Genomic DNA, 27,895 nt, shown 5'->3' with positions numbered 1-27,895 from the left:
ATTTAGTATCTTTGATTACATTTAAACTTTTTCTAAATCAGTTTATATCAAGACACAACAAATGTTATTTCTAGGCTTTTTAAAAGATAAACACATCAAATTCTCATTAATAAATTTATGCAATCAGTTCAATCTTGTTGACAGAATCAAATCTGATTACATGCATTACAGTCTGGTCCCTGTCCTGATGCAGTGCAGCCAAGTTCAGTTTCTAATGCTGGTGGAAACCAGTCATTCTGATTGCATTCAGTCACTGTCAAGCATGAGGTGACAGTGGGAGGGAAAATCCTCTACTACCGTGGAAAATCTGCAGTTTGCGAGCAGGGATCTCTGCTGGGAAAATATAAAGCCATCAGGCTTCTACTAGTATTACTGCCTGCTGAATATGGAAAATTCACCACTGTTGTTTTATCAGTGATTGAACATTTAATCTTAAACATTAGTTTTCAGAATGGCTGCTTTACTGTGGTGTTTTTTTTATGAATCTCTGTCACATTGAACGTTGTTTTCAGATTATAACTCAGCCCGACTGTGAAATACATGGCATTTCAACATCCAGTCGACACTCAGTTCTCCTCAAGCCCAGAATATCTCCGGCTAATTTTAGATTCAGACTGTAGTGCTTATACTTTGGTACTTTTCTTCAATCACTTTTGACATCTAGAGGTTTATAGCAATAACCTTATCTTGTCAGAAAACAGGAAAACAAACAAAACAACAACCTTGATCGGTACAAAACTGGAAGAAGTAAATATGAGAATATTTATGTTCTGATATCATCAGGGAAAATTTTTAATCTTTATGTCTAATTTTTCATTTCGATGTGTTAAACTTTCTTAAAACTAAGAATAATGGATTTTAAAGTTTTATTTTAGCTTTATTTGGCGTAGCTTTATGGTTTTCAGAGTTTAAAACAAATAAATCTGTTATGTGGATAAATGTAGGAGCAATATGAAAAAGAGACACATTTCCTAACTGCTATTCAGTGCCACTCAAAATAGTCTGACATGTATGTGAATATATTGTAATAACTGTCATGAATTTTAAGTGTTTAAGTTGCAACTTTTTGCATAAATTATCAAATTAGGATTCTGAATTAAGTATTGCTTTGGTTAAATGGTCAAGGTAGAAATATCCCAACTGAGTTTTAAAATACTTTAATCTATGTTTTGTTTTGTTTTTTCAAATGTATTTGTCATATAAAAAATACTATTACTTATTATATAGTTTTTATGAACAATACTTATTTTATTGTTCACATTATTTAAAACTGGAGTTTGATATAATCCCTTTTAAAATAAATTTTGCAACCATCAGAATTGAGACATTTTCATATTATATTGTATCTGATTGTTTTTAAGTTGTTAAGCCAGTCATGTTGAAACTTGTCTCCAAACTTGGCATCTCCAAACCTGCCCTCAACATATATCAGCTTTCACAAACTTCTTTTTTTTTTTTGTTAAAATGTTTTAGCCCCTTTCGAGAGTTCAAGGAAAACAGTAAACAGGTCAGGGGAACATATATGGAAAAAAACTGCAGCTGGGTTTGGTTATAACTCAATATCCTGAGCTCTGGACAACTCTGAGGGGCTGAATACGAATCAACACATCATTCAAATTATTTGCAAAAATCAAAACTATTATTTTATTTCTTCCTTCCATTCACGGTGATGCACTACTTTGTGCTTGTCTGCCCAAAAATTCTCAATAAAATACACTAATATTTAAAGTTTGTGGTTTTGATGTATCAAAATGTGAAAAGGTTCCACATGGTTACTCTGACCCTGCAAGCCAAGAAGAGGAAATATAGAGGCTATATGGACTGTAATATCAAAAAAGAGAAAATATAAACCCATCTGTGTTTATGGGGTGTTGTAAAAGAAAGAAAGGGACAAAAGGGACAGGAGAGACAAACTTAAATTTAACAACCTGTCACATAAATGCAGCCTCCCCCTCACTCTGCAGGCAAACTCTTCACACATGCATGAAAATCCAGACCTAACTTCCAATCGTCTAACGTTTGTCTTGTTTTATCATTAAGTTTTATCATTAACTTTTATCATTAAGTTATCCTCCATTGGCCAATATCTCTGCTACAAACATTTTAGCTAAGTTCTATTTTACTTTTTGCAAGATTTCTTTCCTGTACTTCTAGCAAACGTGTGTGTGTGTGTGTGTGTGTGTGTGTGTGTGTGTGTGTGTGTGTGTGTGTGTGCGTGTGTGTGTGTGTGTGTAGGGGTGTGTGTGTGTGTAGGTGTGTGTGTGCATGTGTGTTTGTGTTCTTGCCTCCTTTTCAAGTGTTTGGTGTGTGTTTTATGGAACCATCTCCTGGACAGTAGCCCGGTTTTCACAGGCTTCCCTTTTAAAGGCGCTGCCAATGACAGGAAGGGCTCCTCCTCCTCCTCCTCCTCCTGCCAGGGCAGGAAGGCAGGAGGAGGAGGGAAGAGGGTTATTAGTGAAGGTCGAGCTCGGGGAGGAAGGCGGAGGGGAAGGGGTGCCTCTGGTATTGAACTTAGAACAGCTGATGAAAGGGATTGTATCTCAGATGTGTCCCATCTCCTCCCTGCTGTAATTACCCACTCAGCATCTCTGACACTCGCAAGGTTTTCTATCAGCAAACAGTGACGCATGCATTTGAAAAAGACAGTTTGAGTTTTTATGAAAGACTCTGAGGTCATTTTATTTAGATTACCTTTTCAAACAGACTTAGTCCAGTTGTTTTGAGTGCTGCATTTCTGTTTAACATTTCTTCCAGTGTTTCCTCGCCATGTTTGTTGTTGTTGCACTCCAAATCAAATGGAAAGAAATCACAGGACCCATGCATCCATACATCTCACACACACACACACATCCTACTGTGCGCTGCTGAACATTTTGTGGCTTGAGATGTTAGACAGAAGCTGAATTTATTACCAGAATAAATGTTTTAGAGATTAAGATTTGCATTTTAAAGCAAATTTTCTTTTCTTTTACCATAAATAAATTTTAATACATTTATCAGCGAGTGATTAAGTTCTTAATATTTATTGCGATCAATGGTAACGGATGTATAAAAAGCTTTTTTAATGGTTTTTTATAGGAAAAGTAACGGTTTAATGTTAGTACGTTTGTTCAAAGGGGAAAAATCCAGCATTAAGAACGAAATACCAAATAACAACATTCACTAGTGACGTGTCACAAGGTTTGAGGAAGCAGACGGCGCTCCAAGTTCTCTACAGACTGTTGAGTTTATTTTCTGGGGAAATATTTCTTGCTTTTGCATCTTTTATTATGTGACTAACTTTGGTTTTATCTTGCATAACTGTGCATAAACCATTAAGACTAAAGCAAGTCTACTCAGAAATCTGACTCTGACCTTCCTCTTACCAGAAGTGAACAGGCTGGACCATGTCCAGAACCAGGTCCTTTCGGGCCGGGCCAGAAGAACACCTTTAGGATCAGCTCCCTCTGTGTGTTTCTGGGCTCCGTGTTCTGCACTCTGACGATCTAAACTCCTGAACACTTTATGTCATCATAATGTGTCAGTCAAGTATTTGGTCTCACATATTTGTTAGAGCACAAAGACACATTGGGCTTTTCACACTGAAATATCAGAACTGTTACTCACCCTGGAGCCAGATGGACAAATAACTCCAGGAGAATGTGAAGGTGTGTCTGCAGCACACGGTGATTCATGTTTGACTGCAGAGAAATCACAAAACCCTGCTTGCTCAAGAGCAATGAAAGATGAAGTTTTGCTGTAGTGTAGAGTAAATTTATTTACAGTCGTCTTGATTTTCTCACCAGTGCCTATGAAGCGTCACTTTCTCTCAATGTTCCTGTTACAGCAACACTTCAGAGCCTCTGGTAGAGAAACAGTCCCACAGCATCACAGACGCTCTACTCTACTTAACAATGGGCATTAGGAACTTTTCAGCAGTGTTAGTTGCTGAAAAGCTCAATTTTAGGCTAGTCTAATGAATGCTCCAAGTTCAAGTTAACCCAGTAGCACTCCGTTAACTCCATTTGCTTATATTTGTGATGGTAGGGCAGAAAACAGTTTCATGCAGCATCCATAGGTTGTTATGGAGACTTGGTGAAATACCATTGTTTGCTTCAATTTGGAATATTTTCATCTTCATCATCATCATCCATCCACGATGCACGGCAGCCACTTTGCGTTCAGACTGTACTTATAGTCGAGGTTTTAGGCCTGTAGCTCTTTACTTGTTGCTATTTTCTGAGCTATGAAGATCAGCACAACCAGGTTGGCTTTGAGGAATTACATGTTTGCCTCTCTTTGTCAGTTTGAAGAGTGACTAAGAGAAATGGACCTCTGTTTCACGTCATAAGGAGGAAAAGAAGTAGCAAGACTAAAAGTTACGAGGCACTCTTATCAACTTAAACAAGTGCAGAATAGTACAAGTTGGAACCTTTTTTTTTGGAGGGATATTTTTCAGAATAAGTTTCCCCCTGCAGACTTTTGTAAATGACTAATGTCTTGATTCGGCTGCAACTCTCTGTCCTGTGAGCTGATAAGGAAGGTGTCTCCTTTCCGAGGGGCCTCTGTTGTCTAAACAGGGATGTGCTGATCCGACAACAACTGCTGAGGAAACGGCAGAGGAAAGAGATAGACGCGTGGAAGCGAAGCGAAGGAATGTTGCGCGGTATTTATTACATGTTTTAGTTGCAGCTATGAGTAAATGAGGCTTAGATAGAAAAATATGCTGCGTGACAGATGAGATTTATAGTTTTGTTGCGTATGAAACTGTGTGAGTTGGCGGATGGAGGGGATTCACACGAGTCCCGTTGTCTCCTCTGTGTGCTGACTGATGGAGTGACACACTGAGGGGTGAGCTGTAGGTTAGGAAGAGAGAGGTTTTTTTTTTAGTTTTTTTTGTTTTCAAGGCTGAGCTCAGTTCAGGGTGATGACAGCTGCTGACGGTTCTTGGCTCCTCGCCCTCTTTCTCCACACCAGGTAAAATCCCCCCTCCTCTTTCTCTCTCTCTTTTCTCGCCACGCTCAGACAGTGTCAGTCACTCGCTCTCCCCTGGCGCCAGATGCAGCTTCTCTGTTTCAATAGGAGCTGTTTTTTTTTTTCCCCACTGGATTTCACAGGACCACTTTTACACCATCAGTGTTACTATCTAAACAGAAGCCAGTGATCAGGTTACAGTGCATCTCACCTGCTGCTGCTCCCCCGCACTCGCCCGATGCCCCTAAACATAAAACCATTTACACCAGGCTAAGCCTGAGACGTGACACAAGCCGAGATGATTTTCCTTGTCAAAAGTCCGACGACTAAAAGCCTTTTTGGAGGATGCAGAACTTTTTAATGGTTCATTTGATAATAATTTGCTTAATGTCAGAAAGAAATTAAATGTGCAGGTCCAAATTATTTAAAGCTGAAGTGGTACAAACTATTATACAGATGATAAATTATCTGATATGGTGAAAACTCAAAAATTGTTGCTCTTTGGAAACTTTGAGTCACAGCAGAAATGAACGTCGTGATTATAAAAAAAATGGTTCATTTGATAATAATGAACCATTATTATGAAATAATGGTTCATTAATAATAATAACATAATAATATTTTCTTTCATTTCAATACGTTATACTTCTTTTTATGCTTTGTTTTGTTTTATGGAGACTCTCTGGCCCTGGTCTAAAACAAACCATTTCCAATATTTTTGCCTGAATCTAAACTTGCCCTGTTTTTGCTCTGTAAATATATTTTTAGTTTTTTTGTTAACTTGAAAATCACACCAGATGTCAGAAGCAACCAAAGGAATCCATTCATACAGAATACAAAAGAAAATAAAAATCAAAGCCAATTAGTCGCCCTAGGCGTAAAAATGGGATATAAGTATAAAACACACAAAGCATAAATGTGTGCTCTTGTATGACCAGTCTCTCCTGTATGGAGAAACAAACATCGCTCGGGTGTGAGTTTGACCCAGACCCTAAAATTCTGCAGTCCTTTTATGCTCTCTAATCTACAGTTCTTTCCGTAAATGTTCTGTTTACAGGTCAGATTATGAGCTGTGCTGTTCTAGCAGTTTTATCTCATTTCTCTGAAACCAGCATTGAGTTTCCTCGGCTGCGTGTTTGGGATGTTTGTCTTGCTTGACGATCCACACTTGTTAAATCTTCAAATTCTTACCAGAAGTTAGTCCTGCAGTTCTACGAAGTCCGAGATTACCATCTGCTGCGAGACAGCTCACACCGAGATGATCCCACCTGCAAACTGCACTTTGGTTTTGGGGCAACAGTTTTGGACAGAATAATTCTGATTTCAAACATGATCTGTGAAATGGCATTCAGCGAGTTCACCTTTGGCTTGATCTGACCGAACTTGAGTAAATCTACTGCAGCAAATTTCCAACAACCTTCAGCGTGTTTTTCCTTAAGCAGTGGAGTTTTATGCACATAGAGGTCATTGTGGTTGACTGCATTACTCTTTGTTTTCAGGGTGAAAAACCATACCTACTGGGTCCAGGTCTTTCTGGAGCTCTCTGTGTGTGCTCCTAAGTTGATTATTCTTTTGGCCCAGAAATCAGCAGCATCTGTGGTTGTTACTTCTGGATCACAACTCCGATGGGGATTACTGGAACATTCAGACATTTAAAAATACAGTTAAAATAATTTCAAAAGCATTTGCTGTTTCACATAGAAACAGCAATGCTTTCTAAATACTGACAGGTTTTAGCTGGTTTCTTGGCTTTCTATGACTTTTTGCACCTAATTTTCTTCATGTCTTCAATATTTAATACCTGTGTCGTTGCACCATGTTTTCATGTTAGGAGCAATTTGGCTTGATTTCTTTGAATGCGTGTGATACTTACATTATTAAAAGCTCCTGGAAATTGTTGTTATGGAAACATGGAGACAACCAACATGCCGTTTCTTCTCTAAAAAGCAAACGTTGGAGATTTTTGTTTGTCAAGCTAACGGTGGTTAACTCAATAGATCTCAGTTTCACCTAAAAACAATTTTCACAATAAACATATTAAATGATTAAGAATGGGGAGAAAATACTTGTATGTGATTTGTTGTTATTAAAGGAATTGTTAGATTTGCTTTTTATTTTTTAATTATTTGAAAAAGTAAGATCCCTCCCCCTCCCCCCACTGCATAAATTTACTCTAATTAAAGGTGTTATTTTATTTTTTCTGTGTATATATATTTTTTTGTCTAATATCATGCAGCTCCATTTATTTTTAGCCATTTCCCTCATCTCTACTGCGGTGCCACTCAGTGTGCAGGATGTTGCATCTTTTATAGGAATCCAGGTGTTGCCTATATCTCACAGCATAGCTTGAAATGAACTCATTGTACTGCTCTTCACTGCATACAGTATTTAATCAGGAGATTCTTTTTCTTTTTTTCTTTTTTTTTGCAGCTTTTTGCTTTGCAGAGCACACCAGATGAGTCAAAATGCAAACATTTAATCCAGACGGGACAGTGTGGTCTCCACCTGTGGCTCTTAAATGCTGCAGAAATGATTAAATGACGTGTTCTCATAGGTCGCAAGAGAAATTCAAATGTTGCTGGAGGAGCTGGAAATTCTGGATTTAACTTGAATAAATTAATCCTGACAGTAATGTTTGTACAGGTCTCTTTGAGACTCAAAAACCAACAGAAAAACCCCTAAATTATGCAGATGTGTCTCAGAGAGATGAATAGCTGCTAATGAGCTGTGATCCCGGTCGGTGTGTTCTGGTTTCCTGTTGCAGAAGAAGAAGCCCGGAGAGGGAAGCGTTCATCCCGGGGACTCGTGTACAAACTTGCAGATTTCTTCTTTGTCAAAATCAGTTAGAGGCTTACAAAATACCTCCAGCCGTCGATTTGAAAACAACTTACTATGTTACAGGGATTATTTTCACAGATAGTGGGTTTGTTGTGGAAAGGAGCAGCCGTGTTGAAAGCTTACCGACTTCTTGGTCTGCCTGACGCTTCACGGCCTAGTTGTATTCGGCGTCCAGCAGGGTTCGATGGGGAATGAGTTCTTAAATTGCATTAGTTCCTGCCAGGCTGGTGTTGATTTGTCCATTTTTAAAAAATAACTTGCACACATTGGTGAAGTTTATAGGAGGCTGCCGATCATTAGCAGTGGCCTTCGAAGTCAAGGTCAAAGTTAAATAGTCAAGGTTTTATTTAACCTCCCGTCCACTGAGAAGTTTGTGTCCTCGGGCTCACCTCCTGCTTTCCCTTTCTCTCTCTCTCTTTTCATTTTTCCCCTCTCTGTTTTTATTAGATAATTCCTTTGTGCCTCTCTGGGCTTGAAACCTTACCACTCTTGTTAATGACGAGCCGGGGGTTCAGGTTGGGGTTGCTGCCGTGGGGTGAGGGCCACATTTGGTTCAGTCCTGTGCTGTCCATTGAAGGTGACAGGAGGGGCTGTGACTTTGGGGTATTTGACCCCCAGATTCTTTATTTTTACTAGGAAGTGTACCAAGGATGGAGCTGTTGATGTGAATAGCGGGCCAAGGTGACTGGATCCCAATAAAGAGGCCGTCACCCTGGCCGGGGCCCCCTTCCCATCCGAGACACAACCTTTATTGGGCTGGTTATGAGCCTGGGCAACTATTAAACCCCGTCCAGCCTGCACTGAGGAATTTAGGGCCAGGAAACAGAGGGGTGGGGGCAGGCGTGGGCTCAGAGAGGTGAAGTTGGGGTGACTGAAGGTGAAAGTTGAAAGGCACATTTGATCGGAGCGTTTGCTTTAGATTTCCATTCCCAGATTTTCTGAAGTTCTGATCGGCTTAAATGCTCATTTTGATCGATTCCTCTTTTGCTTTTGACATTCACGTGTTTCAACAATAAGATGTTTGTAGCAACACAAAACAATTGCTACTTAAAAACAATCCAAACTTACATAGAAGTTTGAATTTTGGAGAGCGGACGCTGCTACACAGCTCTGCACATAAACTGGATTTTGCTAATATTTAAGAGAAAAGACAAAATTATTAAAGAGTTGACGTTTGAAGCTCTCTTCAGCATCTTTTATCATCAATCTTTACCACAATCAGCACAGTAATCTCTGCAGTAGTCGTAGAATCAATCTCACATTGTAACATTTTCAAAAACACCTCACTGTTTCATGTTCCAACATGGCTGCTGCATGACAAAATAAAAGGTTTTTCAAATAATTAAGTAGCAACTTTACAATAATACTCTCAGCTTCAACACACAAGTTGTCTTTCCTCTCTTGAAGCACATTTAGTAATTCCTGCAAAGTCATTTAAAAGTGTACATCACTGATGCTAAAAACAGCAGGCTGAGTTATCTTCCCTCTCTAACAACATCGACACAGGGGAGAGTTTTTATTTACTGTTTGAAAAAAAATATACATTTTAATTTCCATTCAGCCAATAACGGTCAAGCATAAAATGATCCTTTTCTGGTCTCTCCGCAACTCTGTTCTCTAAATAGATAATCAGGTCGTTGCAGTTTTTCCTCACGTCTTCTGCCCTGTTGTCATTTAAGTGCAAGAAACCACAGCTGGATGAACTTTACTGCAACCATTAAACATTGTTTGTCTTGAATCTTTTTCACTAGGAGCAGTGGAAGGCCTCTGCCAAAAAATATGCTGTTCTACAGTGTGAAATTTTCCTTAGCGAGACAGTGCGAGGGGACGGAGGGAGACAGCGAGGTCTCGTAAACATCCCACCTCTGTTTGTTCACATGGGGCTTCGGGGAGACGGGCAGGTCCGGTCGGATGGCTTTTCCAAATAAAATAGCAGAAAAGAAAAGGAAAACAAAGCATATGGGTGTGCGCACAAACACACACGTGCAAAAATTTTTACATTCGAGTCAAAAAGTCAGCAGAGGTGTCCCACTGCCCCTCTTGCTCTCCAATAAATGGTGAAGCCAATCAAAGCTCAGCTGCCAATCAGCATTTTTATCAGCAGGGCCATCTGGCCATCAGCTAATTGTGTCTCTTTTAAGTCCCTGTCAATCAGCAGAGACCCCCGCCCTCCTCCCTTTTCTCTTAAAAATGTCTGCTTTTGAGCTTGTTCCCTTCTGGCTCCACAGGGTGGCCCCGAGGAAGGATGGGGGTTGTTTGTTGACCACTCTCTCCTAATCAGCTGCTGCATTTGCTTTCATCATTATTTCAAAGACACTTAGGATTAATGCAAACAAGATGCATTCTTATAATAAGTGACCTTTCTTCCCCTTTTTTTTTTCTTTTTTTAAAATTTTCTTGCCCTGCAGCGGTGGAGACGCAGAGCACCAGTTCAGAGGAGATGGTGCCCAGCTCCCCTTCCCCTCCGCCTCCACCACGGGTCTACAAGCCGTGCTTTGTGTGCCAGGACAAGTCATCTGGTTATCACTACGGAGTGAGCTCCTGTGAGGGCTGCAAGGTAAATGAAGCCAGAGGTACATGCAGAGTTTACAGGACATGTGTAAAAAAAGAAAAAGAAGAAGAATAATAAGAAGAAGCTGAACAGCTGAGGTCAGTTTTAAAGAAACCCAGAGTGGGAACCTGATTCTCTCCGAGAGCCAAACAGATGTGTGAAGAGCGCAGCTGTGTGTTTGCTGCTGCCCCCTGGTGTGTACTCACTGCCACTGCACAGGCGCGCTGCATAATCTGGAAGTTCGGTGTTTCCCAATCCGGTTTTAAAATACAGAATAAATGAGAAGTTGTCGCTTAAATTTCAACTTTAAAAGATATGAGACTACTTCTTCCATAAAAGTTTAACCCAAAGGCATTTAAATGTTAACAAAAACAGATTGCAGCTGTTTAAAAATGACTTCTTTGATCATTTATTTGCAGCATGTACACATGCCATAAAGACCAACTCAAAGTAGTGCATGGAGGTTCAGAGAAAGGAAAAGCTATGTTGTTATCAAAAAATATTGAACAATAAAAGGTTTTAAAAGGAAGATCTCATTTATGTATCTCATTTATATGTATCTCTTTTCACTGATGACCAGAATAAAAATCCAGCAGTTCAGTAGTGGCAATTATACTGAACAGATTAATGGGAAGATGGATTGAGCTAAATACCTGGTAATCCCAGAAGAAAACCTGTTAGGATGCATAAAAACTTAAGACTGGTGTGGAGATTCATTTTCCAGCAAATCAGGAGCCATAAACTTACATTTAAAGCTGCAGTGTAATAGTTTAAATCAAAGCATGTTCTTGTGCTAGAATGGCTCAGTCAAAGTCCAAACCTGTATCTAATTTGACTAGGAGAACCTGACTTAGAGACTGATGTTCACAAACACAGATGTTTGAGCCAGTTTCAAGATAGAATGGGCAAAAATGTTTGTCTCTAAAAGCAGGAAGAGACGTAAACCAAATGTTGCTGATGATTCAACAAAGTATTTAATCAGGGTGGCCAAGCAAAAATGCACACCGCACTTTTCAGGTCTGTAAGACTTACTTCATCTTCAGAATTGTGCAAGACTTTGTGTCAGTCTATCACATTAAAATTCAATAAAATACATTGAGGTTGCAACATGAAGGGGTACCAATACTCTGAAAGACACTGTAATTAGATTACGCTCCCCCTTCATGTTAGCTAAAGTGGAAACATTTTGAGAGCTGTCCTGTTTCTGTCTGTTCTGGAAACTCAGACCAAGGAAATAAATCAGAGTCTTTTCTGCTTTTTTTTTTTTTTTAGGGATTTTTCCGCCGGAGCATCCAGAAGAACATGGTGTACACCTGCCATCGAGACAAGAACTGTCAGATTAACAAAGTGACCCGCAACCGCTGCCAATACTGTCGGTTGCAGAAGTGCTTCGAGGTCGGCATGTCCAAAGAAGGTTTGTGGGCTGGAAAACAACTCTTCCTGTTAATTAATTTATATAGAACCGTTTTAAGTTGACTTAGATTTAGGTTTAATTGAAAACTTATTTTAAACCTTATCAGGAGGGCCAATAAGTGTGGGCTGGGCCTGCGAGTTGTTGTGATCACAGATTTGCGAAATCACAGCTGAACATCCTGTGGTAACCGGATTTCCTTCAACCTTCAGCCGTGCGCAACGACAGGAACAAGAAGAAGAAGGACGTGAAGGAGGAGGTGGTGCTGCCCGAGAACTACGAGCTCAGTGGAGAACTGGAGGAGCTCGTGAACAAAGTCAGCAAAGCTCACCAAGAGACATTCCCGTCTCTGTGCCAGCTGGGAAAATACACCACAGTGAGTTTTTGACTTCCACCACGCACGGCGGAGTGTCCGCACCGAGGCTCGTCCTTTCTGCTTTCCAGACAGGACGAGCCACGGTGCCAACTCTGCACAGACAAAAAAGTGTCCCTGTTTCTCTTTCCCAGAACTCCAGCGCTGACCACAGAGTGCAGCTGGACCTGGGCCTGTGGGATAAGTTCAGTGAGCTTTCCACTAAGTGCATTATAAAGATTGTGGAGTTTGCCAAGCGACTACCAGGCTTCACTACGCTCACCATCGCTGACCAGATCACCCTCCTCAAATCTGCATGCCTGGACATCCTGGTATTAGCCCTCTCCTGCTTACCCGACCCTCCACCTTCCCAAGGCTTTCTCATTCATCATGCTGCCTCACTTTTTGAGACAAAGCAGATGTTAGATTTTATTTTTAAAGCTAATATAAATGTTTTTCCCCCCCGTGTTCTGTAATGTTTTGCCTTCCCTCGTGCAGATGCTGAGGATATGCACCCGCTACACTCCAGAGCAGGACACGATGACGTTCTCAGACGGCCTGACTCTCAACAGGACCCAGATGCACAACGCCGGCTTTGGGCCGCTCACAGACCTAGTGTTTGCCTTCGCTGGTCAGCTCCTGCCTCTGGAGATGGATGACACAGAGACGGGGCTCCTGAGCGCAATCTGTCTCATTTGTGGAGGTAAAAGGTTTAGTGAGCCGGCCGATCCACTAAGTCTAGAAAGTGTCTCATTTTGTTTATATCTTCCTGCCAGCTGTTTGTGAGGCTAATATTGTTTCCTCTTCGCCCCTCACCAGACCGCATGGACTTGGAAGAGCCGGAGAAGGTCGACAAACTCCAGGAGCCGCTGCTGGAGGCTCTAAAGATCTACACTCGCCGCAGACGCCCGAACAAGCCCCACATGTTCCCTCGCATGCTGATGAAAGTCACAGACCTGCGAGGAATCAGCACCAAAGGTTAGGGCTTTCTTTAAATTATTACTATTATTATTAAACTCGCAGAATTTTTTTCAGTTAATCAAAACGTAAGTTTTCCTCTCCCGGTTGTAATCTTAAAGGGGACATATTATGAAAAATCCCTGTTTTTTTATGTTGTCATACTTCCATTTGGGCTTCTACGGCTTCTAAAAACAGCCAAAGTAGCAACCCCAGCGAAACCCAGCCTGTCAAACTGAGTTCCAGCACGTTTGGTCATCTGGTTTTACTGCTGTGCAATGGCTGCTGGAAAAAACAAAGGTTTTGTAGTTGACTTACCACCCAGAAACCACTTGTTTCATTCTTGTTGGTTGTGCAGGAGGCTCCACGTCTGCTTTTCAAAGATGTGCGGTTGTATAGTTGCGCATCTGTTTGTAGGTGTTTTCATGTACGAGTGTAAACGTCGAGTTGGGGACGTGGCCAGCAGCGGCTTATTTTGATTTAAAGTAACAAGATGCCCCAAGACGTCTCATTCTGAAAGGAGCTCAAAACAGGCAGAGCTGACCAGACAATCTCATAAGAATTTTGTCCAAAAAAATGTAATGAACATGTTTTGTATATTTCATAGACCTATTATAACCTATTCAAGGAAACATAATAGGTCACCTTTGTAAGGTTTACCACTTAATATGCATGCGGAAGATGTCAGCAGTTTTGTCACTCACTGCAAAGTAACGAAAACACATCGTTTGCAGTCTTTCCTTAACATATGCAAGTTAAGCAGCACTCCGCATTCAGCTCCATCCGCCTTCCCCAACAACTCCTCTCAGATTCCCACTCCCACTGAATGCAAATGCAGGCCACACTTTTCAGATTTTATTTGTTAGCAACTTCTTTTAGCTTTACTCTGTCTTTAATCTAAAATTAAAGTTTGCTTGTTTCCTCTGAGAGGAGCACAGTTTGTTTCGACATTGAGCCTCTCTGCTCGCCCGCAGGTGCCGAGCGAGCCATCACCCTCAAGACAGAGATCCCGGGCCCCATGCCGCCTCTGATCAGGGAGATGCTGGAGAACCCGGACGCCTTCGAGGACAGCAGCGACTCCAGCGACAGCGCCTCGGCCCCTCCGCCGGCCATCCAGGCAATCAAGCAGGAGGAGAAGTCCACGTACGAGTCGGCCTTCGAGGAGGAAGAGGAGGAGGAGGAGGACGACTTCTGGGACGAGGAGAGGGAGTGGGGGGCGGACAGCGACGGCGAGCCGTGGGGGGAGGCGGCGCAGAAGAAGGCCGTGGCGGGAAAGTCGCAGTGAGAGAGGAAGGCCGCTTCCTGTCCGAGAGACCGCTGAGCCGCACAGAGCAACGCCACCTCACAGATTTAGGCTCGTTAATGACATTGTGATAAACTGTACATACTGACTTCGAGGAAACTGTTTTCAGTTCAGAATAGGAAGCAAAATAAACAAAGAGAAAAAGCACTACATTTCAGTGGATGAATGAGGGCACCGTTAAAATATCGACGTGACTTTGCAAAAAAAAAAAAAAGTTCCTAAGTTCAACACCACAGAGCAGCAAGGATTGCTGGGAGGAAGAAAAGGAGCTCCTCCTCTTCTGTCTCTTAAGGGCTATGCTTTGTATAAAATGGTTGATTGCAGCAGCTGAGCTCTACATGGTGTTTGTGTGCCACGAATGTCTTCTCAGAATTATTTCTCAGAGATTATGCAACTTTTTTTTTTTCTGTGTACGTCCTTTTCCTGAGCATGTTACCTTTACGTCTGTTTGTCTCTTCTTTTGTTTGGTATATATTTTTTACTCTCATTCGACTCGATGTGTGTGAAGTTTGAACTTTTAACCCTTTTCATTTCTGCTTTATTGGACAAAAGCATTTAAAAGTGTGATAGAGAGACAAGAGAGTCATGAGCAGGACTCAAACTCGGAAAAATCGGATTAAGTTTTTCAATCTTGAAATTATTTGAGAGGACGATAGGAAAGCTGGTGTTTTAACTCTGGTGCCAAATAGGAAAAAATGCAAACACAAGACATATCTCTCATTGTTTTTATAAATCTATATGTATATTTCTGACCCCCCATTAAAATCTTTAAATCTTCAGAGGGGTCATCCTTCGCTCTCAGGTTGATTCTGTCTCACCTTTCTGTGTAACAGTTTCTGCAAAACTAAAAATCCCAGTCATATAAAGTCAAGAAAGAACTTGTGATATTGCAAGTAAAGATATTTAAACATATATTAAAATAAATATACTCAGGAGGTAGTGTGTGTGTGCTTGTGTGTGCCATTTTCAACAATTCAAACTCGAAAGCGCAGACGGAATAAAAAGAAACAAACATTTTAAAATAATGCCAAGTATAATAGCTTTCCATATTTGCACACATTCCATGTTTAAATGTATGAACTATTAAAAATACATTTAATAGACAAAGCTCTCAAAAAGATGTATTTTAAATTGAATATGGAGTATCATCGATTTGCTCTGAACACACTGGATGCATGCAGAGCCGGTCCAAAGTTGTCCAAACTTGTCCAGGCTTTGATCTGGAGAGCCACCACTGACCCACTAAAACTTAGGATGTTTTAAATCTATAAATTAATAAACTAATGAAGCTACATTTTAAATATAAAGGACTTTTAGTTTAAATTTGATGTCCAGAAGCCTTTAGAGAAAATTTAAAAGCAGGTTGATTGTTGATAAATATGTCATTTTGAAATTTTGGGTTGTTTATCTAAAATATCTTAAAAGTCACATATATAAAATATCAATTAGTACTTCTAACAATTTGCATCTAAGTAAACCACTACCGCACGTAATGTTGTGCAAACTATCGTGTTACATTAGTGTTTAATGTATAAAATAGAGAAAAATGCATTGTATTAATAGTAGTTAGCTGATCCCACTGACTGTCCGACTGAAACATGTTCAACTTTGGGGTCAAATTGCTGCAAACTTTGACATCAGAGACGAATCAAATATCCCATGAGTTTGCCTATACCTTGGGCCGGCTCTGGTTACAAGTTAGAAAACATTACTGAAGAATTTATTGAGTTAAAAGCCTCATCTCAGAGATGAATTAATTGGAACGATTGTTAATTGATCAAAACGTATCATACAGCATCAGCAGTAAACGGGTGTCTTCCTGAAGCACAAGGTGATATTTTAGTGAAATAAAATATTACAGTTCTTTGCTAATAGAATAAAACTGATCAAATGAAAGACTTGTGTTGAGTACCAAAAGTACTCAAGTTTTCCAAATTAATAACAAAGTATTTATAATCAGATTAATAGTCATCAAAAAGGCAAAACTCAGGATTTTCATTAAGCTGTATTTGTTCTTGTTGGATCAAAACGTTGCTTTCTCACACACACACACACACACACACGCACACACACACACACACACACACACCCACGCACACACACACACACACACACACACACGCACACATTGTAGAATAGCACCAGCCAAAATTAGACTTTTGATGATCTTTTCAGATCCTATAATGTTTATTAATTTCAAAGTAAATGCTTTGTTTCTGATGTTATTAATTATCTTGAATTTGAGCCGGTGCAATAAATTAACCACAGAGGTTGTCGCCAAACTCTCAAGCCAGCAACATTATAAGCATAGATATGTAACAATATAAAAATAAAAGACCAAAGACAGATGCGTCACTTTGTGTTGGGCAGGATTTTACTTTTTTTTTTTTTTTTATAATGAAGCTGGATAAATCTCATCTCTCTAACATTTTGTTGTTGCTGATAAATGTCTTTAATATTTTATTCCAGGCATGTTATCTACGTGTTCAGGGAGCGACGACGTTCATCTTGTGTCTTCTTCTATCTGAGAAACCAAACTAGCTTTGATGCACACAGCTACAAACAAATTCAAAAACTGTGTTGAAATGCTCTGGTTACATTTCTACAAGAGGCTGAAACTATGTTTGCTTTTTTATGCTTACTATTAAATGTTTTATGATGTTTCCTGTATTTTGATAAAAGCATTTTTTGTTCTCAGACATTATAGTGTCCAGTTGTCTCAACTTTTTTTTTTTCCCCAACAAACATTTACAGACATGGACACATTTGTGGGTACCACTGGAAAAGATACTTAAAAACTGATTTCATTTTATTTACTTTTATTGCAGCAACATAACCTCACAATAAAACAATAGTTTGATGACATTTTTACGTAGGTTAAAAATAGCTGCTTGTTTCTAGTTGTTGATTTCTATTAATTCAATTAAAATAAACAAATGCATTTTTGGGGGGAGGGGGGTTAGTAGGATAATGATTCGAAACATGTCACCTAATTAACAGAAATGATTCCACAGACACTAAATCAACTTTCCTCCATCATGTTCATCTCAGACTCCAGACCTGAATCCTTTTGAAAATCAAAACAGAGGAGCCAGAACTATGGACCAGAGCAGAGGTCAGCAATCTGCAGCTCCAGAACCACAAGTGGCTTCTAAGGGCCTCTTCAGCCAAAAAAAAAACAAGCAAATTTTTTAAAATAAAGGTAATTAAGATTAATTGTTTCTCAAAAAGACCTATTAAAAAAAACAAAGCTAATTAAAATTAATTGCTCATACAGTTTTTCAAAAAGAACAATTAAAAAAAACACAAAGCTAAGTTAATTGTTTTTACAGTTTTATGAGAAAAAATTTACTGTTTTTGCAAAATTTCAAAAACAGGATTAAAAAAAAACACTAATTCAATTTAATTGTTTTCACAAATCTTTTCAAAAAGGGTAATTTTTAACAATAAGCTTATTAAAGTTAACTGTTTTTACAGTTTTTAGTATTTCTAACAGAATGAAAAATAAATGTGCCAACCTATATATATATATATATATATATATATATTTCTTAAATAAAATATTTTTAATGTGAGAATATTCCCCTGCAATAATAATAATAATAATAACATCTTTAACTCCAGTCAAGTGAAGACCTCCATCATGCAGACGTCTGTGTATCATTTTAATGATCAGGATCTTGTTTTTCTGTCAGCATCATGTTGTCAACAAAGCACAGAAACCACACAACACTTGCTAGTGTTTTCCTAAGATCCCTGAACACAGTTTCCCAGCACCGCGGCGCTGCAGAGTGGCGCTCATGTTCCCGACTCGGTGCTTGGAAAGCTGAAACAGACCATTTCACACTTGACTGTGATCGCACGCCCACACATTTGACACGGTTTTAGGAGTCGTGCTCTCATGCAAAATCCAGGGGCCAAAATAGCACCAGAACAACACGTAGAGTATGAAAGTCAGGCCAACGGCATATTTCTCACAACATTTGCCACATATTCACATTACAGCAAGGTTAAAGGCTGGAGCACGGAGGATTGAATTGCAAGTACTAAAATCCACGTAACCTGAGTCGAGGTTCGCACCCAACACGAGAAATATTTCCTATAACGTAATAAAGTCATGAAACTATTGACCACTCAGGAAAAAATAAATAAAATAAAGTGCATTTTCACAAATATAAGGAACAAACGCTAACTAAATGCTCTTTGTTTAGTTTGTATTCAAATAAACACTATTGGCACCAAAGCTGCTTGCTCCTTGTCCTGTTACCACATTGGGGAGTCGGCCAGCTCACTGCAGAGAAAACAGAGGGAAGTTTCACAGAACATCGTGACAGATTTACACTTAAGAACAAACTTTTAGCTGATTTTAAACGAATCGCTGTTTTCGTTTGTGGTACGCCTCCGTCACCGTGGGCAGCAACTTCACAGTAATTTGGGGGCTTTTGATGATTTAGTTGAATCGTTTTTCCTAAATACAAACACCGTTACTTAGAGCTTGTGTTGCTTTTAATGTGTACTTAATGTCTCTGACGACTCACTGGTGAAATGCTCCTTGGAAGGAAAATCGGCTGCACAGTTTTTCCAGCCTGGCTGGAATCTATCAACTCTTCTCATTAGAAACGGTGTAGCTTATTATGCCTACTTGGTTTCCAGGCATGGACTTGGCTTTTTAAAGGCTTGCCAGAACATTTCTAAGCACCAGAAGTCAGGGATCAGATCAGTGAACCTGTTTTACACATTAAAAGTCCAGTTTAGGATCATTGTCCTGTTGGAAAACACCAACAGGTCCAAGTTTCAGCCCCTCCAGTTGAAGGTTTCAGCTGAAGTTTAGTTTGTACGTAGTCCTCATTCGTTATTCCTTCATCTTTGTGAAGTGCATCAGTGTAATCAGCAGAAAGACTGATTTTACACCTGGCTGTAATGTTTATGAACAGCCCAGGAACCACCAAGCCCAGACTCAAGCCTATCATAACATATGTCACTGTCCCCACCGACGCCGGCATGACGCTCCCTCCACCATGTCTGACAACTGCTACGGTATTTTCACATTTAGAAATCTCACCCTGAATCACTCAATCTTCCTCTGCTCTGACCATTAAAACTTTCCTCCAGAAGGCATTGATTTTTCCATGTGGGCAGCTGCAAACCTTAGTCAGGCTTCAGAGTGTCGAAGGAGAGCTTCATGTCAGTCCGTGGCGACGTGACGCCTTTAAGTATTTTCCAGGCGCACGGTGCTATTATATAGCACAATCACGTAACTATGTTACCTTCGTTTTTTGTTTTTTTTTAAATGCTGCACATGTCGACTTCTCAACTTGGTGCATTGAAACTGGGCCTCTGTCTGTTTAAGAAATTCCTACTTTTTCCGACATATGCACAGGAGAAACAAAGCAACACTCTAGATCTGTTTTAGATGAAGGAATAACATCATAACGTGACATGTAGCTCAAAAAGGTTGATTTTACAAAATCCTCCTGTTAAATATCCAGGAGTAAATATGGTGGAAGATTCCTGATGACTGCAAAAAGCATGAAGTTCAGGTGCAAAGGGGGCTGCATGCAGATATTTGACTCTGTGTGTATAAATTAAAACTTGTGCTGCCATTTCTTTTTCTTGTTATTGTTTTTTTTTTTTATCATTTAAGTTGTATGCATCATTTGATCTCGAAAAGAGTGGTTCAAACAAATCAAAAGCCACAGATTAATTAATGAGACATATGAAAAGTTCCCATCAGCACTGGGCACATTTTCACTCCGATGTGTTTCAGCGACACAGCCTCTAGAAAAACATTGCGTTAGAGCAGAGCTCGGTGTGGCTGGACTCTTCTCACCTCAGGACGGGGTTGACGAGTTCAGGCAGGATCAGCTGCTTCCCTTCACAGGCTTGGCGTTTGCTGAGCTGAGATTTTTCATCCTGATTTCACAGAAACTTGAGTCAGAGCCTGTGATGCCAGCCAGTATTTCCAGGGTCGGATTTACCGGCTTCCAGGGAAATATGGCTTTTTATGCGCTACATTGAAAACTAAAAATTGTTTCTGCATGTCAAACACAGAAGGACGTGGTTCGTTACAAATTTCTGAAGTGATTTCTCATTATAATTTAACGTGCTGCTTTCTAATTTAACACAGCAGTCAGCTGCACTGCGGCACATAAAGGAAAAAACATTTTTATTTTTATTAGGTATGCTATTTTTATTTCTCTCCTCCTCTTCAACGGTACTGCAGATAATAAAGTTATTGGTGACGTTCCAACAATATGATGTTCTTTCCTGAAGCTTGGAGTTTGTTTCGTTAACTTGCTGTAGCACAAGACAAGCTAAATAATCACAAACACATAAAGTAGCATTTATCTTGCATGAATTAAAAATGTAATCTCCTTTCAGTTAGAAAATAAACATGTCTCAATGGCAATTACATGATTCACATTTGAATATTAACAGGCTAGTTATTAAGGTGGTTTTTGGTTATTTTATGGTTTTTCTGTTTACACGCTGTTTGCTTTCGTCTAATTTATTCACACCATCCCTGCAGACAGATCGTCTTGCCCCGGCCTGTTTCTGCAGCAGCCAATAAAACCAGACGTTCAACAATGAAACTGGAGCAAACAGTCGTGACACAGCAGAGCTGCAGGAATCTCTTGAGACAACAATCAAATATTTACCCAGTCAGAGTGGGTCAATCGCTAATGCAGGCGCCGTTAATGGTTGTTTGGTTTAGGGCTGGGTGGGCGGCTGGGTGTACCTGTGAGTCAACGGGCGACTCGTCACCTTCGCTTTGGCTCAGAGTCCCGGCTGGGATCTCAGAGGAGGAGCTTTCCTCCGGGGAGGAAGACGAAGAAGCAGATCTGGGAGCAGCTGATGGAGCTAAATCCTGTTTCTCAGATGAAGAACCTGGAGCTGTTTCAAAACATTCCTTATTTTTAATCCCCCTTAGAATAAAGTTGCCGGTCCGGTTCATGAAAGTCCTTTTCCCTATACTTACAGATACGTTTAACTTTGGTGTTGTTTGGGTTCGTTTCTTCGCCGATGCCCAGCTTCATCTCCAGCTGCCGAATGCAAGTCACCAAATCCTGGAAGGTTTCGGTCACGCAGATTATCGCAGTAAGACAAAAATGAATAGAATAGTATCTCTGTAAGTGGAGAAAAAAACACAGCACAGCATGCAGAACGTTCCGCAAACTTCTGAAATTATTCTGTTTTAATCTTAATTGTTTGATTTTTTTTTTTTGTGACATTTTACATGTTTGAAATAAATGAAGATTTTATTTCATTTCGATTAAAAGGCAAATAATGCTTAACTCTTGGTTAGCTCTATTTCATGTTTATAACTCCAGGCTAAGAGAGATTTGGTTTTATTTTAACTCAGATGTTCAACTCAGTTAAAAGCAATTAAAAAGTGTAAACTGGAACATGTGTGCAGTAGGTGTACCTACTTCAACACGTGACACATTATAGCTCATTTATTTACTTCAATAAATTAAAAACGGGCTCATTCTGCCCAAACTGTACGAAGCTAAAGTTTTGCTGATTATATTTCATGTTTGACAGCAAATAACTATCTGTGGCTTGTGATTATATGTTTACGTCACGTTTCTACTTTGAAAATCTGACACTGCGACTCAGATTAACACCTGAACTTGAAGACTTAGGCTTTCAGATAAAACCTGTTTTAGAGCACAAATTGGTAACATTTTAGTTGTGAGAAAAGATTTATTTGTTTACAAAACTAAAATTGATTTTATTTACTGAAAGTGACATATTTAGCTACACAGTCTACATGCTGGGCACCAGATAAGCAGAAGAACTAAACACTATGATTTTTAGAATAACGCATTCAATCAAATCTACAATAATCAGAGAAGTTTTGCATTGAACCCTGAGTTGCTTGCGGCGTTGAAGCCTTGCCTGCTTGTGCAGCAGCTCCTGCTCTCTGCCTTTCTGGACCTTCCTCAGAGCGGCCTTCAGCTCCTGCAGCTCCCGCTTGGCTTCGCTCAGCAGCACCTGCAGGGGGAACAGCTAACTCACCTCACACCCTTTGACGTCTGACATGGCCCTTCACTCATTCCATGTCGGGAACTGTTTGCTCACTGTTCATAGAAGTTCGTCTATTTGTGTAAGAAAAGGACCGCGCCGAACTCTGGCGTGCTTCTCCGAAACATTCTGAGCAAGCGAGCGACTGTGTGCGACGAACCATCACGTTTTGAGCTGATGGTGTGTTGATGCTTTGACTTTCGTTGTGTTTTTGGCAGCTCACCTTTTCTCTCCCGAGCTCTGCCTCCAGGTTGTCTCGTTCTGTCCTCTCCTCCTGGAGCCACTCCTCCTTCCTCTGAAGCTCACAGCTCAGATCCTGGACTTTCTTCTTATCAACCTGCACAAAAAAATTGATGAAAAATAGGATAGAGAATAAGTTTGGTTCCACATACGTCTCACGCCTGCCCTGCACTGGGTCCTGCTGGATCTTCACCTCTGTTGCATGTCTGTAAGCCTCTCTCTCCAGAGCCCAGGTGGCCCGCTCCTCCCTGAGGGCCAGGTCCTGGTCTGACAGCTGCAGGGTGAACTGCGCCACCTGGAGGCGGACTTGGTGCAGCTCTGCGTGGGTGTGGTTGCGATGGGTGCTCAGGTCTCGCAGCTCTTTGCGCAGGCCTTCGGCTACGTGGTCGCTGGCTTCCAGCTGCTCCTGCAGGCTGTGCAGCTCTGCAGCCGAAGCCTCCACTTCCACCTGCATGGGAAGAGATGGAGACTCATTGAGACAATCAGAGGCAGGCAGGTGGGTAGAGCACCCAAAAAACTGTGCACAAGTAAGAGTAGCTTAAACAGATTTTTACTCAAGTAACTGTAAAAAAAACAGTCCGTCCAAGAAATTACTCGAGTAAAAAGTATTAAATGCTGAGTAACTGATCAAAACATCAGATTTGGGGATCATCAGATGGACAAAATCTAAAGTTATGTGGAAATTTTGGTATTTTAAAGACCAAAATGAAAATCATTTATATAAATAACATAATTACAAAATAACAGCATCAGGTAAATGAATTTTTGTTTTCCAAATTAATTTGTTTCAATGTAAAACTTATGAAACTTTAACAGAAACTGCAGATGTGTGTGCGCGTGTGTGCGTGTGTGTGTGTGTGTGTGTGCGTGCGTGCGTGTGTGTGTGGGAGGAAGTGGGGGGGTGTGCGTGTGTGTGCGCGTGTGCATGTTTATATCTGGTTATTTTTGTTTTGTTAAATCCGAAGAAAGGTCCGAAGAAAGTTTTTCTTCATTCAGTTTTTCTCACAGTGTATCACTGAAGTAAAAGTAAAACGTAACTTGTTGTTTCCACAAAGCTGCTTTGTGACTAAGCTGCCATCAGAGTTTCACACCTGCAGGGATTTCCTTTTTTCCTCATCGTGTTTCATCTGGGAGGACATTTTCTTCACTCTCTCCTTCAGCCTGTGAAGTAAAGATAAAGTTAGCTTTAGTTGCAATTAATAAGATGCAGTCACATACATATTTCAAACTCTTGCCTTTGCAGCTCCATGGTGGCTTGCTCTTCTCTGTCAGCCAGAACCTTCACCTCGTCCCTCAGGTCTTGGACTTGCTGCAGGTTCTCGCCCTTTTCAGCCACAAGTTTTCTCAGTTCAGAGCTCTGAATTTCCTGACTGTACCTTGCATCCTTTCAGCATAAGACATGATCGATTGTAGTGTTTTAGAAAATGTCACTCGGAAACCTTTTGCCTCATTACAGCTGCAAGCTTCGGATGAAAAGAGTTTTCCAAAAACTGAGGAGTGGGAAGAAATTGAAGCCTGGTTTCCAAATTTCCTTTACAACAAGAAGTTTGTTTTTGTTTTTTTCAGACTCAAAGCTAAGCCTTAGGAGCAATATGGACACCAAATTTGGACCTAAAAAGACTGAAACATTTTTCATTTTCTGTGCTTAATATTAATCAGAACAGACCTGAAATTCAAGTTGAAATCTCACCACAGATTTTTTTTTAGCGTCCAGCTCGGTTTTTAAGCTGCTCTGTCTCTTTTAAAAGAATCATCTCCTCAGCAAGACGCTGCCACAGCCGCGTTTTGTGTTATGGCATCTTCAAGATGATGCAAAATATTAGTTTTCAACTTCACAAAGCATTTTGCATGTAGAGTAAACAAAAAAAGAAATAAATAATCAATGTTAGTCTCATTTAAACAACTAATTCTTCCACTTGGTTATTTTGTTTCTTGCAGGCTTGTGGAGAAATAAAAATGGGATTTGTAATATTTGCTTGTATTTTGCTGGTTTTCCATAAAGGCCAGCAGACTGACAGTCCCTGTAGAATCAGCTGAGCTGCTCTCTGCAGCTCCTCCAGGGACTTCATTCGCTTAATGAAGTCTTTTCTCTCCACTGGTTCAGTTCCTGCTGTACTCCACTTTTTAAAATATCAGCTGAACATTTTCCTTCCACTTCACAATTACCGACCACTTTGTCTTGATCTGTCACATTTAATCTCAATGAAACACATTTAGGTTTGTGGTTGTAATGTGACAAAAAGTGAAAATGTAAACGGGGTTGGGGATATCTCTGCGTTCATCACAGTTATGAGTGTTCAGTGTGTTTCAGTGTGTGGATAGAAACCAGTGTGGTTCGGCGTCCAGCCCTTCTTACCGTGTGTTTCTCTTCCAGCCTCTTCAGCATCTCACAGCTCTGCCGCAGGTTGTCTCTGAGCTCAGTGATCTCCTCCTTCATCACCTGCCTCTCTGTCTCCCACTCCAGTCTTGCTCTTTTGCTGGTATTTTTTTCGGCCTCCACCTCCTTCTTGGCTTCGTCCAGAGCTCGCTGAAAGCCCACCTGTTTCTTGAGGCTCTGCTCGAGCCGACTCTGGCGACGGTAAAGGCAAACGTGGAAGAGTTTATTCCTTTTTTACAGAAACCGGTCAGAGGATTTGCTAATTCCTCAACGTCGGAGTCTTCATCACAGTTCACCGTCACAGTGAATGTGGGAGTTTTCCTCCCTCACCTGCAGCAGCTGCGCTCTGGGGATGACCAGCATCAGCTCCTCTTCCTCTCCGTCTTCCTCATCCTGCTCCTCCTTCAGCGTCTCCAGCTCCTCCAGCGGCTTTGGGGCACAGAACGTGAACGGACGGCTGCGAGCACAAACCTTTCCCTCCTTATCCACATAAACAAACTGGTACTCCACAGCACTGGGGCGAGGCAAGTACGATGCTGCAGAAGAAATATAGAGCTTCACCGTTTATATTCAGACTTACAGTTTCAAATACGGTAAACCTTAAACATTAACAGGTTAATAGATAAAAAGCTCTTGAGCTTTTATTCTTAGTTGATCTCAGTTCTTTGGGTTTTGCATTGGAAACTGTGGAAAAGCATTTAAACCCAAGCATTCCTGAGATCTCTACGTATTTAAAAACCTGTTCTACTTAGCTAAAATAGTTTACATGTTTCTGTTAAAACGCAAAATATCATTTTGATATTCCTTGTTGATTTTTACGCACGCAAAATCTATCTTGTAGTTTATGATACTAACATGATCACACGAGCTTAATGCATCAATTATTTTACAACGGATGGGGGAAATGTGCAGAGTTTCAAAAAAGCTAGCAATATTGCCTGATTCATTTTTTGGCTCTATGAGACAAAGCATCTTCAATGCTTCACTGTACTCACATTGGCTGAATCATTATAAAATAAATGAAATATTAAGTATTTTCTGCGTTATAGATGGATTACAGTGCCGGGTATCTGAATGTCTAAACCCTGCAACACCAAATGTGTCATTTATGAAAGATGTGCGTCTTTTACAAAGTTAAAAACTTGAGGTAACCATAGTAAATATATTTCAAAATATGTTATTCTCTACAAAAAAAAGTACAATGCTATTTAAGCTTAATGTATCAATAATGATAGAGAGAGAAGAATATTGAGAAACTTGAAAATTTCTGAAGAAATTTAAATGGGGCCTGCCAAAGTGTGCCCCCATCTGATGCTACAAATTAGCATCAATGCTAAAGTAAGCTGCAATGTACTCAATAGCATGTGGAGAGTCACAAACATGTTGAGTAACATGAAATTACTCCATTCTGTATGTTAAAGTTAGTGTATAAGTTAAAATGAACCAATTTCCTAACATTAGCCTAAATGCTTTCACTAGCATGTTGTTTTACCTTTTGTTCTTCCATTCAGTATAGTAATTGTGACTAATAAATAAGATAAATAGATAAAAGCTATTTTTAGAGAAAAGGCTAATGCTAATGGGGAGCAGTGAAATGCAAATGTTTGTGCAGTGTATTAACCGACCAAAGATGTAACTTCTATCATGAATATAGATTAGCTAAAAACCCTATAAATTACAATGAAATACTGCTACTTCTGCTAGTCACCAGAAGTAAGACCCATAACCGTTTCCCCAGTAAGCCTCCCAGGAGTAAGGTGGATAGAATGTTCAGTTCCAATGGAATCAATGACATCACAGTGATGTCAACACTCTATGATATCACAAGGGAATCTCTCTCTTAAATGTAGCTCACAGACAGAGTTTTCTCTGATCTGTTCCACAGTTCAATCGCGACAGATCACCCTTCAGAGCACATACGACGTTCAGAGAACCAAGAAGTTACTAGATTATAGATATGAAGCAACAACAGATTGTTTGCGCACATGAAGCTTTTCCAGCTAAGCTTTCATGGGTCGACATTGTAGACCGCAACATCCAAGTCGACTATGACGCTGTCATTTTCCCTGTTGAAGATGACAGCCCCATTGAGCCGGAAGTTGAATCAGAGATCCAGGGGGAATCAAGTCCTTCCGGCGACTTTGAGAGTTCAACATCTTTGGAAGTCAAGCAGGAAACAACACCCTCTGCTGGCTTCAAGATCACCCCCTCGGTGCAAGACGTGGCAGAGACTAGCCAACACGTCAAAGATTTGACAAAGCAGGTAGACGATCTTAAAACAGAACTGCAGACAAAGAATTTTGAACTCCATGAGGAAAGAGACAGAAGGGTTGCATGTCAAGCTGAAGTCAAATCCCAGCAGGAGGAGATTCAAAGACTGCAAAAACTGTTGGAAAAAGAACGTCACCTGCAAGTCAATCGTGAACAGAATTCTTGCTCTACCAAAGTTACAACTGACAAGACCGTTCTTCAACAGCTGGAATACTTCAAGTGGGAGGCTGTAAAATACGCCTCCCACAATAAAGGTCTGATTGAAGTAATGATGGAAGAATACCAAGTGAGACTCAAATATGAGGAGCAGCTCAAAAGTCACTCTGAGCAAGCCTCCAAATTTAAGGCTCAGGAGGAAAYGGTGAAAGCTCTGCAGGGTCAGGTKGCGGACCTRAAGGTGGAGTTGAAACTTGCTCTAGAAAACAACCATCMTAGAGTCTCCACCCGACCAGAGGTCCCCCTGCAAAGAGAAGGCTCCCTACAAACAGAGGAGACCAAGGATAGACAGACCTCCAATCAACCAGGGAGGTCTGAAGAAAGACAGACCTTGAATCAACCAGGGAGGTCTGAAGAAAGAAGGGCCTCCAATCAACCAAGGAGGTCCGAAGAAAGAC

At 40.4% G+C, this 27,895-nt stretch overlaps 2 protein-coding genes across 7 annotated transcripts in view; one reads left to right on the top strand and one right to left on the bottom strand.

Annotated features, from left to right (window-relative positions):
• The window catches only part of LOC103465339 (retinoic acid receptor gamma-A-like), a 50,482-nt gene extending 32,935 nt beyond the window's left edge, over window positions 1-17,547 (top strand). For 3 of the 4 annotated variants that reach the window (XM_008410061.2, XM_008410063.2, XM_008410062.2), the window contains 7 exons: window positions 10,200-10,348; window positions 11,615-11,756; window positions 11,966-12,129; window positions 12,261-12,437; window positions 12,604-12,808; window positions 12,925-13,083; window positions 14,037-17,547. In XM_008410061.2, coding sequence (XP_008408283.1) covers window positions 10,200-10,348; window positions 11,615-11,756; window positions 11,966-12,129; window positions 12,261-12,437; window positions 12,604-12,808; window positions 12,925-13,083; window positions 14,037-14,347 — 1,307 coding nt within the window. In that variant the 3' untranslated portion in view covers window positions 14,348-17,547. Of the gene's footprint in view, window positions 1-10,199; window positions 10,349-11,614; window positions 11,757-11,965; window positions 12,130-12,260; window positions 12,438-12,603; window positions 12,809-12,924; window positions 13,089-14,036 lie in introns of those variants that run through there. The other variant, XM_008410065.2, reaches the window with a different exon arrangement.
• Window positions 17,548-17,989: 442 nt separating this feature from the next.
• Window positions 17,990-27,895, bottom strand: part of LOC103465338 (calcium-binding and coiled-coil domain-containing protein 1-like) — a 15,508-nt gene continuing 5,602 nt past the window's right edge. For 2 of the 3 annotated variants that reach the window (XM_008410059.2, XM_008410058.2), the window contains exons 4-14: window positions 25,341-25,546; window positions 24,990-25,202; window positions 23,869-24,017; window positions 23,725-23,794; window positions 22,827-23,081; window positions 22,617-22,730; window positions 22,268-22,363; window positions 21,345-21,432; window positions 21,105-21,259; window positions 20,196-20,278; window positions 17,990-18,656 (exon numbers count right to left, since the gene is read on the bottom strand). In XM_008410059.2, the coding sequence (XP_008408281.1) occupies window positions 18,629-18,656; window positions 20,196-20,278; window positions 21,105-21,259; window positions 21,345-21,432; window positions 22,268-22,363; window positions 22,617-22,730; window positions 22,827-23,081; window positions 23,725-23,794; window positions 23,869-24,017; window positions 24,990-25,202; window positions 25,341-25,546 (1,457 nt within the window). In that variant the 3' untranslated portion in view covers window positions 17,990-18,628. The remainder of the gene's footprint in view (window positions 18,657-20,195; window positions 20,279-21,104; window positions 21,260-21,344; window positions 21,433-22,267; window positions 22,364-22,616; window positions 22,731-22,826; window positions 23,082-23,724; window positions 23,795-23,868; window positions 24,018-24,989; window positions 25,203-25,340; window positions 25,547-27,895) is intronic. The other variant, XM_008410060.2, reaches the window with a different exon arrangement.

The sequence above is a fragment of the Poecilia reticulata genome, linkage group LG5, assembly GCF_000633615.1.
Source record: "Poecilia reticulata strain Guanapo linkage group LG5, Guppy_female_1.0+MT, whole genome shotgun sequence".
Lineage (NCBI taxonomy): Eukaryota > Metazoa > Chordata > Actinopteri > Cyprinodontiformes > Poeciliidae > Poecilia > Poecilia reticulata.
Note: the sequence above shows the minus strand (reverse complement) of the source record. Positions and strands in the feature narration are given on the sequence as shown.